General features: G+C 38.9%; 1 protein-coding gene across 5 annotated transcripts in view; it reads right to left on the bottom strand.

Annotated features, from left to right (window-relative positions):
- Positions 1-10440, bottom strand: part of LOC112557458 — a 164655-nt gene extending 154215 nt beyond the window's left edge. Inside the window, exons 1-7 of one of the 5 annotated variants that reach the window (XM_025227325.1) lie at positions 10398-10440; positions 8075-8144; positions 7503-7575; positions 5220-5612; positions 4661-4719; positions 3392-4057; positions 1423-1616 (exon numbers count right to left, since the gene is read on the bottom strand). In XM_025227325.1, coding sequence (XP_025083110.1) covers positions 1423-1616; positions 3392-4057; positions 4661-4719; positions 5220-5601 — 1301 coding nt within the window. In that variant the 5' untranslated portion in view covers positions 5602-5612; positions 7503-7575; positions 8075-8144; positions 10398-10440. Of the gene's footprint in view, positions 1-1422; positions 1617-3258; positions 3297-3391; positions 4058-4660; positions 4720-5219; positions 5613-7502; positions 7576-8074; positions 8487-10397 lie in introns of those variants that run through there. The other 4 variants (XM_025227328.1, XM_025227326.1, XM_025227327.1 and 1 more) reach the window with 4 other exon arrangements.
- Positions 10441-12315: the final 1875 nt, after the last annotated feature.

Raw genomic sequence — 12315 nt, forward strand, 5'->3', positions numbered from 1 at the left:
TTTCATTTGAATACACCGCTTCTCGATTTACGAGTGGCCAGTTACTCGAATTTAGAAGAACGTGTACGATATTTCATCTCCAAATATTTTATTCATCGACTTTTGCGCAGTTAGCCCAATACAGTCGAATAACAGAATGCGATCATCATCATTATCATCATCATCATCATCATCATCAATCAATCAATCAATCAATCAATCCATCATCCATCAATCATCTATCATCATCATCATCATCATCATCATCATCATCATCATCATCGTCGCCCAGCATTTCATGCCAGTTTATGTTGGGATTTAAGTTGTGCTGCTGCTAAATTCGAATACCCTCATCTTTATTTATTTCCCAGCTAATGCGTTAGAATCCCTCACAGCATGGAAATATTTTGAAACACTTCAAAATGCTATCTTTTTCGTTTCAGTTTAAAATCATTCTTTTCACAGCTTCTGTCCCTCGAATGACACTCCCATGGACAACCATTCTAACCCATATTTGTCATAAAGTTTATTAGTCAGCTATTATTCACATCAGTGCCATCGGACTTCACCCAGAAGTTCAGACAACTTAAGTCCTGATTTGTTCAGTAGTTGTTTCCAGAATTTTATCGAGCTCTAGTTGCTGGATGTTCACACCACATAACTGACAAACTACAGAGAGTTCAGTGGCTGGTTGCACAAGATGTTTCTAAAACGTAAAATTGTTCTAAAGAAGCAAATGAAACCTTTTTTTAAAAGTCACTCCTTTGCACAAGTGACGAAAATTCAGCTGACGGGAACGAAAATTTGGCTTAAGCAGATTTATCTTGTTTAAAACAGTTTTTTGAAAGTGTAAACTTGTGTTGCGAACTGTGTTATCTAAATACTTTTACAGTATGAAAGAGTTTGAAAGTAGAAATGTGTTGTACAACTGGCCTTACAACTCCTTTGCACACTTTGTTCTTTGCCAACAAGACGTAGTCATGTCCTACCTCCTCTCCGTGCGCTCAACTGTCTGTTTGTTCAAATCTGAGTTGATCATCAGATGGTGATATGACCCAGGGTCACCTAGGGCTCCTCTGTCACCATATCTACCATGCTCACTATCTATTCTCCATTGAAATCATTCGTTCCTCTGGAAACTACACTGTCCTACAACGAGAGACTTTAATGACCAAGTGATTGCCACGTTTTAGGACACCAGGCCTTCTGTCTTCAAAAGGCTGTTTATGAAAGCTATCTCGTGCTGATACTGCGGAGTCTGCTACCGTTTAATTGTTTTGAATATGTTGTTTCTGTATTTGGTCAATACAGAATAAATTTTGGTAAATCTGTTGACAGCCGTTTTTTAAAAAATAGGACCGCTAGGTACGGACTTTAAATTATGTTTATGGTCTTGTGTCTTATCAAATATGATAACTGTTTTTGAAACCTGTTAGTACTAACCTGGCCAACAGTCTCTGGTAATCCCCAAAACTGATTTCGGTTGCAGATCCAGACCGAACCACACATCGCAGCCACCATTTACCAAAGTCAGTGTTGACAATACCCGGGGTACCAGAGACAGAAAGCTGATCAGAGGTGAGACAAAGGTCAGTGACGCCCGCAACATCTGTTGCTCCGAGACACCGACACAGAGCCTGTAAAATAACCAGGTATTGTTGAACCATTACTCAAATGCACCTTTCTCTTTTTTCCCTGAAACAACCCATTTTTCACAGTTCCTGTCTGGTGATAGCTGCACAACATGTCTCTAACACTTAAAACTGTTCTAAAGAAGCAAATTTTTTTAAAGTTTCGCTCCTAGTCATTTAGAAGTGTTGCACAAGTGCAGTGAAAAATAGTACTGATGGAAACGAAAATCTAGCTAAAACGGTCTTTTTTTAAAAAAAACAAACTAGTTTATTATGTTTTAAAATTGTGTTGTGCACTGTTTTTATAAAACTGATTGTGTAAATAAATTTAACGATGCCATAAAGTGTTTAAAACTAAAAATCTGATGTGCAGCTGTTTGTTTTAGTCAATGAACCGTGGAGTACCTCTGTTGTGACTCCGGAAACCGTCTCACCGACACACTGGCCAGTGTTGTGTACGGCCTTCTAGTGCAGTCAATCGCTGAGTTACACGGAGCTACCAAAGAGTTTCTTTCTCCCCCGACCCTGGGAAGGATCAACCGATTCACTAGGATTATAAGTGTCGTCTGTGTTATCTGGGTTCTAATGGCTGGAGATGCGGAGGGCGACAACCCTAAGATAGTGGGACGCCGTATTGTAAGAATCGTTATGGGTGACTGATAATTTGATGATGCTAAAAGTTAGTGTGCATGGTTAAAAATTGATATATCGAGGACTCGAACTTTGGAAATTTTTATGAGTAAGATTGATTAATGTCATTAAGAGTAGAAACTATTGGATTACGAGATATTTGTGATTCCTTTCGAACCCCGCGCCTTCGATGTTCACTTGTCAAAGATGTTTTTGACCATATTCTAGTCAGAACCGTTTGTTGAGATATATGTATGTGTGTGTCTGTGTGTGGTGTACGCCGTAAAGTCCTGATGCACAACGAGGACGTAGGCAGCCACAGGCAATCATTCTGTTGTGTGTTAAAAGAATGCTCACTTGTCTGGCATGTGTGTGTAGCTTGCACTACCCTGCCCTGACACACGGAATTCTAAGACCAACAACAGGGGTTGAGGGGAATGTAGAAGACAGGCACTTTGGGGAACACCATAGAGAACTGGAAAGGATTTAGAGGAATAGGAGCTGATGACGAGGACTTTAAAAACAAATATGGGAAGGGGAGAGGGGGATGGCGGCTGTAGTGCACTTGAGAGATGGCTAGTGGTTGCGTTGTCAGCTGTTGGATCAGTGGACGAGCATGCGACATGTGTTCAGGCGACCCTTGTGACAGCCTCTCACACAGTTTGCCAAGGTCCCAGATGAAAAGTTAAGCACAGTAGTCGAAAAAAGTCCGAATTGTAGCAGGGCAGACGATTCATCCATCAATCAGAGTACTTGTTTAATAAACAATAAAGTAAGTTGAAAAAAGTCGATTATAAATTACGAGGAAACCCACTTCTACCTTAGATAGATCACCAAACTAACTGCTCCACAGTTTAGTCTACTAGCGATAAACAAAGGAAAGCGAACCCATGAAAACACAAAAAGGAAACACGGATGAAGGATAATATCAACATTCAGCTAGCAGGCTCAATGGCAACCCACATTATTTAGGATACACTTGATACTTGGGTATCTGTGACAAAGAAATTTTTTTTACCTCAGTAGATCGGGGATCTTCAGCGAGTGCCATGTGCTGACCTCCAACGATGCAAGAAACTATTAGTAAACTATTTCACAGTACTTGTAAGAGCATATGAAATGATTTTATAGCATGAACATTTCAATGTTACCTCAGTCAGTATCGGATCCTCAGCAAGTGCCTGTTGTACCTGATGACCTGTAAGGTTCGGGAAAGCAATTGTCTTTGTGATGCGCAGGCCTGGGACGATGTCTGACACCAGGTGTGACAACACGGCCTCCGCCCTGTCCACCTGTAATATGGCCTCTTTGAGTTTACTTCGTATCTTGCTGTCTACATCTTGTTGTGACATGCCACTCTTAGATGAGTTATCGCCAAAGGCCTTCACCTCGCAGACGACAAGACCGTAGGTTTGGTGAATGATGAGCAGGTCAAAGTCGCCTTCTTCCCAGTTTCTTAGTGGAGCAGGAGGGACACTGTCGGGTGGAGGTAAATAGTCAGCTGCTGCTGAGTAACAAGGTTCGCCGGGGTTTTGTCCAAAGTACAGCTGACTGAGTACAAACATCACCTCGTCCTTTGCTTCTGATCTTTCCTTCAGACAGAGCAACACCTGCTGTAAGGCTGAGTCGTTTTTGACCGAGTTGTACCAAGGAGCATGTTGGTGGGAAGTGTCCAGTGTTGACTGTTCCTCGTTACAATACAACGAAGCAAAGTCCTGTGCACAGACTGGAAGCCAGAACTGGGTGCCATGAAGATTAGGAAAGGCGTCGTTCACCCACTGTATCCAGGCTTCTTGGCTCTCTTCTAGTGTGAAATCCTGTACACAGGTTATAAAAAAGCGATAATATAATTCGCATAACTAATTTATCTGTGTGGAGCGACTTCAATGAAAGATAACAAACGAACAGTTTATCATACAATTTATAAAAAAACACGCAAAAGCAAATGGATTACACCGTGCGAAACATGAAGTGCGTGGATGATGAGGAAGCAATTGAAGACTTCGCTTGATTATGAAAGTGAGCTTGGTTTTGTGACTAGAAAGGTACAAATGTCGAGAAAGTAGCAGAGAATTACAAACGATGGGTCCAGAGAAGAAGAAAGTGTCTGCCAAATGTCACTCATTTAAAAAGTTGAATAGAGGAAGTAATCATCAGCAGATGATGAGACCGACTGGGATGTCGTTAATTGATGATAACACTACTGATGATGACTCTGACAAAACAATTGTTTGTTGAAAACGGGATTTGCAGTCGGTAGAACATCAATGTTAAAACCAAGTTGCCGTGACAAAGAGAAATGTCAAATGAAGCAGATGTAATTAATCAACAGCAGCTACTACTTTTGTAATCAACACAGAATACGTAGACAAGAGAAATTCGATATTTTTATACATTTTAACGACATTTTACCTTCATACCTTAGCTGTTGGGTACATGTTGATGTGTGGCTCAGTCTCTTTTTTCGTTAAAAATGTTCCTGAGCACAAAAGCATGAATATAGAAAATAGCATAGAAAACATCTAACATTTTATAACAATGATACTTATGCTTACTTCCCTCTTCACTCATAAAATAAAATCTTACTTCTTCTCCTGAATCAAATAATTGAATAAATGTGTGAGTATAAAACATACTTTCCCCTATTTATGTAAGAAGAACTACGATGCAAGTTTTTATTTCCTATTTCCGCTATATTTGTGGTTCACTGGGTTCCTCCTCACATTATCCTTTGGTGAAAGCTGATGAAGAGAACTGTAAAAATTGTTTAAACCTGTGGTCAGCACTAAACAATCTGAGGTAGATAAAGCAGCTGTGGCATCTAGACAAGGCAACGACGGGAAAATCCTCTATATGAAAGGAGAAAATCTGAAGATCTGACCCATCCAGTAAATAGTGATGTTAACTCAGCATCATTCTGCTAAAGTCTCCCATCGTGTAAACTATATATAAGGCAGATTCTCGAGGCTAGCCTCTCACCTTTTTTCTGCCATCTGGCCCGTGCTAGAGGATGATGTATTATTAGGTTCTCTGGAGGGTAGATGTAAAACGGATCACTATGACCCTCCTTTAAGTCCGGTCTTCCAGAACTACTCTTCTGCGAGGCAGGTACCTTCCCAGCCTGCAAAGCTAGTGGGTTAGTAGCTTCAGAAACTGGGTTCCTTCCTGGTTCCAATGCAGTTTGTCGCTTCTGCTGCATCGTCTTCTGGAGGTGATGCAGCTCATCCTCATCCTCATCCTCATCCTCAGATAGCTCAGATAGGAGATGCGTTAGCTGCAAACTCTCCTGAAAATATTGCTTTTGCTCCTGCCTCGCCACCTTTTTGGATTTCGTCACCATTTCTGTGTCGGGCTCCTCCATGGCCTCATAGGCTGCCCAAGCATAGTCATTATTTTTTGAAGTGACAATATAAAGTGTTTTGAACATGAGATGGGGAGAAGACTTATAAGGGTTGTTGTATGGCTATCACAACACACGCCATTTGCTTGATAGTGTAAGACAGTTGTGCTACTCTTAAAGTCAGTATAGGCTTAATAATAATAAAAGCATAGAGATTTCGTTAGAAAATAGATAAAACAAAGTCTATAAGGTGACTATGCCTTTTTTTGCAATATTTGCAACTGGGGAAAACAGGTTGTGAGATTTTAGGAGATAGGAAGAAAGAAGGAAATGGGCGCGTGTAAGGTATTACAGTTACAGTTACACTCAATAAGTAATCTATCATGTCCATTCACTATTTTCTGTATGCAATGAATAGAAAACAAAGCTGCAGAATTTCAGAATCTGTAAAGTAAATGCTTAAAAGTGTAACTGCTTTGTAACATAAATCAAGTTGAAACATGTTAATCCTCGAATGTTGTGGCCATTTTTAAAAGACGATGGAAATTCTGCGGATTGATAAAATAATTGAAATAATAAAAAAAGATTGCTAGTGTAAGTGGGAAAATGTGGAATAAATATGTTTTTAAAGTGGTTTAGCCAAAAACAGCAGCATTAATAATATAAACTCAAATAGTGTTGTTATTCACAGGAACACTATCCAGAAAATTAATACAGATATGTAAATTATTTGTGTTTAAGTTACCAAAACATATTATATCCTATATTTCATGCAGTACTTAAAGTTTATGCAATATATTACTGGAAGTTGTTTTTCCTTCTGTACTCACGTTAAAATACTATCGCACATGCCAAACTCAGTTTGAACAAAATATTACTAAAATAATTTCCCCTCTTGAACTCATTGTGAAAGTACTGGAGTGTATGCGCTACTAAACTTTGCAGTTTCATTGAAAATTCTTCGAAGAAACTGTACAAAGAATAGGATGTGTGCTTTTAAATATTGCTACTTTACCCGTCATCTTCGAAAAGCTAAAGTTATCTAATTGTGGTACTTTACTCTTGTCAGTGCTAGGATGAACGGTGGCGAAGTTATCTTCAAATGTTTTGCTGGTGAGGGAAAACATACTCAAAGATCATGATTACTTTTAATGCAATCCTAAACATGTAATATGGTTGTTTATCGTGATTAATTTCCAATATTTTTTGTAAATGCTGCTCAAAGAAAGTTTTTAAAACTTTATTTTGGCTGTCTGAACCCCCACATTCCTCAGAATCAAACATGTATGGGTCAGTACTTCAAGACTAAGCAAACTTTAACATTGTCCATCTGTTATTACATTGTCTGAACCCCTACATTCCTCACAATTAAACACACATGGCTTAGTACTTCTAGAACTTAATATTATTTAATATTATTCTACGCGGCTGCAGCAAAGTAAATTGATCTTCCAAGGAATCTGTACACTGGCTATGGGACAGCACAACTATACATACTTATATACTGGCTATGGGACAACACGACTGTACATACTTATATACTGGCTATGGGTCAGCACGACTGTACATACTTATATACTGGCTATGGGACAGCACGACTGTACATACTTATATACTGGCTATGGGTCAGCACGACTGTACATACTTATATACTGGCTATGGGTCAGCACGACTGTACATACTCATATACTGGCTATGGGACAGCACGACTGTACATACTTATATACTGGCTATGGGACAGCACGACTGTACATACTTATATACTGGCTATGGGACAGCACGACTATACATACGTACATACTGGCTATGGGACAGCACGACACTTTGAGAACATTTTACGGTTTTTTAATGTGTGAACGTAGAGATAAATAACATGTAACCCAACAGATATGACTGGAACTTTCTGAAGACTATATGTGTACCTGCTTTTTCTTTGGCCTTTTCAAGAAGACTTCCAGTAGTGAGAGCTGTTGTGTATCCAGCCAAGTTTTTCCTCTTTATTTGGTGGAGAGAACACAAAATAGAAAAGTAACGTGAAACAAACTAACAAACATATCAGCGCATGTAATGTGCTAATATGTACTTTTTGTCCATGTCTGCTATCAAACGATCTACACAATTGTTCTGCTAGTACATGTATTCACTGTATTAAACAGAATTAGCCGATGCTACGTTCTGGGTTCGAACTATTTGATTCATATTTGTCAATAATATTGACGAGAGATATTCATTACTGTATGGGAACTGTAATGATGTGGTTAGGTTCTGTTGCTATAAGTACTTTAGTCAATGATACAACCTTTAACCCTGCCGCCATGTGAGTCATCTGGGAGAGCATCTGTAAACCAGGGATCTCAGAAGTAACCTACGATCTCGGTTAATTTTTGTCTAGTGCATCTAATTTTTGTCTAGTAGTTCTTACATGGCTTGGGTGTTATACCTCACTGACATAGCTGTGACTCTAAGTCTGGTAGGGCCGTCACTGGCTACTCACCGTCAAGGGGGTAGAGGGCGGATCATCAGCCGTCAGCTTACAATGTCAGGGTAAGTAACTCACCTAATTCCTGTTGAGCAATGTTTGATGATTGATAATAAGTCAGAAGCTGAAAAAATATCCGAGACATTCCTTACAGTTTGATTACAAAATAACCATGATATGTGTGTGTGTGTGAGAGAGAGAGAATTTCAGTTTTCTGTTGCTTTGGTCAAAATATCAAGGAAAATAATCATCACTTAAAGGTCACAGGTAGCTTGCTGTTGAAGGACTGGTCAGCAGAATTTAAGAACTTGCCGACTTGTTTGACAAAGCATCAGCTTCACAATCTATGGGAATGAATGAGAAAAAAAAACCGGTATTTCCTTTGGTGATAATACGATAAGTCATTTCCTTTCTCTTGCAGAATCTACATCAGCGAGCAGGAAGCGAGAAACAGTCCTACGGAAACCCTCTGATCACAGTAAATAATACACAAGAGCAGGTAAGTATGAACACGTTTTCAGGTTATAAGAAAGTGCAAGGACAATCATGAAGTAAACAACACAAGGAGGCAGGAGAAGAAACAGGCACAAAAGTATGGCTAGGTAATATCCAAGACTAGATACGCTTGTCATTGAGAGGATCAAAGACGATGGCAAACTGACAGAAAGTAAAAGCTGGTATGTAAAGGTAGTTTTTACTGAATTTACATTCCAAAAGCCAGTTTTTATTATTACTACCACTGGTGATTAGGAGACCCTTGGAACATTATAAGATTATAAAGTTTCTTAATATTTTACATTGATGTCATTTTTACTTTGCATTTACAGTAAACAACACGTTGTAACAAAGGCTTAATATCAAATGATTAAAATTCTGAACTGCGATATAAAGCACCTTTTGGTCATAATTATATAGTTTAATAACTAATTTAGTTCATAATGTAAATATTTCAGCAGTGATAATTCTTCCACCTACACGTTTCATATGCCAGTCAGAGCCTTCATATATCTTTAGATAAACAATCGTTGTCCTATTTTAATCGGTTTGATAATATTTATACCACATGTGCCTGTTTGCGCTTTCTTGGGTAAATACTGCCTAAAATGCATTATTTTGTTCAGAGGACGAACTGAACGTTCAACGAATCTCTTAACGAATCTTGTGGATGATCGCTAACATTATTTTTTTCCTAATAAAGAACCTAAAGGCACTCAAACTGTCGCTAATTGTGTGAGTGAGGGCGGGTAGACCTGAGATACCAGCAAGCTGTTGACTATGCTCGCAAAGAATGATGTTGAAATACTTGGTATTTTTAATGGGATTGTGTTATCCACTTAGTGGTCAGACAAACCACTGATCAGAGACAATGTCAGCGAAATAAATTTTATTTAAATGGACTGCTCTTACTTCACAGATAACGATGATTGAACACCGGTAAAACATTCCCATAACCATAATATACGACAACCAGTTACTTGATCTCCTCAAACAGAAAGTGCGAACACAGACACTTAGCTTCCCACGTACACAAACTCTTACATTTTAATTGGTTGTTGCCGTTGGACACAGACGTAAACAACACGGAACATTGTACTCCGAGTTTGAGTAATGTACAGAACCTAGAGTTTAAGATGATTTCTTTTCCAATGTAATAAACGCAAATACGCGGTTACCCTTCAACCACAAGTGTGTGTGTTTTTCTCACTAATCGTGTAATATGAGCGAAAAGTGACTTACATGTTGGGTAATATGAGTGCATATTTATAATCATAATTGAAACAACATTTCATGGCATGTTACACGTGTCTAACAGGCAATGAAAAAATAGCAACCAGATGAAGGTGTAAAGCGAGCTGAGACATGCATGATACAAATCGGCAATTATGTACACCACCTTATAACTGTATTGATTGAACATAAACAATATGGCTGACTCGCCAGCCTGTAAACATCATAGCAAGACCAAGGAAGGACCCCAGATTTCCCATCAAAGGATAATTCTAATCTGGACAGGGACTACATCAAAACAAAACAAAAATTATGTAAACAGTAAAAACTGAAGCATGTTTCTTGCTCAATTATTTAAGTGAGCCATGATCATCTCCTAAACAAGAATGGCAAAACTAAAAATTCTAATGCATAACTCTAGTCCAACGCCATCTTGGCTGTGGATCAAATCTTTCAAACTGTAGCTGCCGAGCGTATTGTCACTGAGTGGTAATAAACATCTTAATAGGCAGGAATGAGCGGTAAAACAACGAGACAGTACATTCTGGAATCTTAGAAATCCTACCAGACAGTGTCGGCAAACTGAAGTAACGATAAAGCAACTGCTTACCTACTCGCAGGACAAGCTCGGACAAGACTGCTGGGAGCGAACTAGTCAACTCTAATTTCTCGAAGTTATTTATAGACGAGATCAACACTATCGGAGTTTTCCGAACCTCAATCAAGTCATACATCTAGATACTGTATGCATGTATTGAGTTTATTAACAGGTGTAATCCAATCAGTGGGAGTTTCCCAAACCTCGCTCGAGAGGAACATCCAGATAAGTACAGATGAAGATGAGTCCTATTCTACTCAGCACATAGGTGTAGGGATATTTACCAGCTTCAGCTCATTAATTAAAGATGCATTTTGTTTTGGTGACGACCTTAACCGTCACACTAAACACTTTTGACGACTCTCTCACTGATGTTTGCCTCCTTTGGATACGTGGACTGCATGGTTAGCATGTAAAATGTAAAATGATTAATACACTTTACATCTAGCGTGTAAACTCTGCAGGTAATGAATTTGTTCGTGATGTGACTAGAAGTTTAATCCATAATTTTAAATAGTAATAAAGAAATTAAGTAAGAAATAAGTTTACAGGAACTGCTGTGGAACGAACGACTGTGAAATATCCAGATCTGTTAGGAGCCCGAGTATATTCTCTTTCCTTTGGGCGTTTGCCATCGCGAGGATGTTGGAGTTGGTGTGACTGGGAACCTTGGCTGGGAAGACCCCTTCACTTTCCAGGACGGTGTACAACGATGAGTGTTTTTCTTCGTCTGTCCGAGCGAATTTCGTCAGCCAAGGATTAACTGTGTTCAGTGGCTGGGTGTAGGACTACCTGTGCCAGTGTTTGAGTGAAATAAGTGCCACCGAGTTCTTCGGAAGTGTGCGTTGGAGTAAGCCTCCCTCGGTAGGTGATGTGTGCGATTCCCGACGCGGTGTATGGTTGAACTTGTTATTAGCCGGCAGGGAACGAGCTAACTGTGGAACATAAGTGTTATATAACCTACTAAAAGTGTAAAGTAACACTATTCATGAACAAGAATGTTGCAGAGTCCCACTGTTCAAGTGGTCCATAACGTTAACAAGGAAGACAATATCTGTACCCCATTCACGATCACAAACTTCGTTGAAAGCGTTTGTCTTTTCTTTTATTTTTAAAAACAGAGCAGTTTCTTCTCGGAATTCTCAAACTTGCATGACAATTCTTTCCAACATATCCACTGCATATTTGTGTGGTAGGCAACTTGTTTGTGATTGTACCCAACGTCCTTCAGCAATTTAAACTGTCGGTAGCTGACTACTCTTGTTGTAATAAGGTTCGTGATCTTCACCACAATATTTACATCACGGTTAGAACAGCCTGTCTAAAACAGTTTCTTATGCATTAAGGAAACAAGTCGCTAATGGGCGAAACCACAAATCGAGACTGTCGGTAACTAGTCGCACAGTCGAATTACCAATGACAATAACAAAATTGTTTATTTTGATAATAAATATAGCAACTGAGAAAGAGGTAATTGCAGAACCAGAAACATGTTTTATTCAATAGAAAAAAATGCATACATATGCGAATACTGGACACGTATAATAGAACACTGAAAAGGTTGTGAAGCCATTGACCTTGTTACTTAGATGAATAGCTTAGGATGTCAAGAGTTCTTACAGTCAAACTTTTAGCTTGTGACTATAAAGGGAGCCATTGTAATGGTGCTAACTGTAACTATACTCAAAATATGGGTAATAAGCAGATCCAGTATTTTATAAATGAGCAAGTAAGATTAGCATTTTATTTGAGACTTATTATTCCAGCTGGAAATGCTGATTACCGTTATCTCAGGGCGAGACCTAGCTGAAGTTTACACAAGCTGTAAAATCCTTTATCTATCGTCTTAACAGAGGAAGAAAATAAAAGTACAATCTTTGTTCTATGCTCTCATAAGATTCTGTAACATAAGAGAACTGAGACACACGAC

The sequence above is a fragment of the Pomacea canaliculata genome, linkage group LG2 (genome assembly GCF_003073045.1).
Source record: "Pomacea canaliculata isolate SZHN2017 linkage group LG2, ASM307304v1, whole genome shotgun sequence".
Taxonomy (NCBI): Eukaryota; Metazoa; Mollusca; class Gastropoda; order Architaenioglossa; family Ampullariidae; genus Pomacea; species Pomacea canaliculata.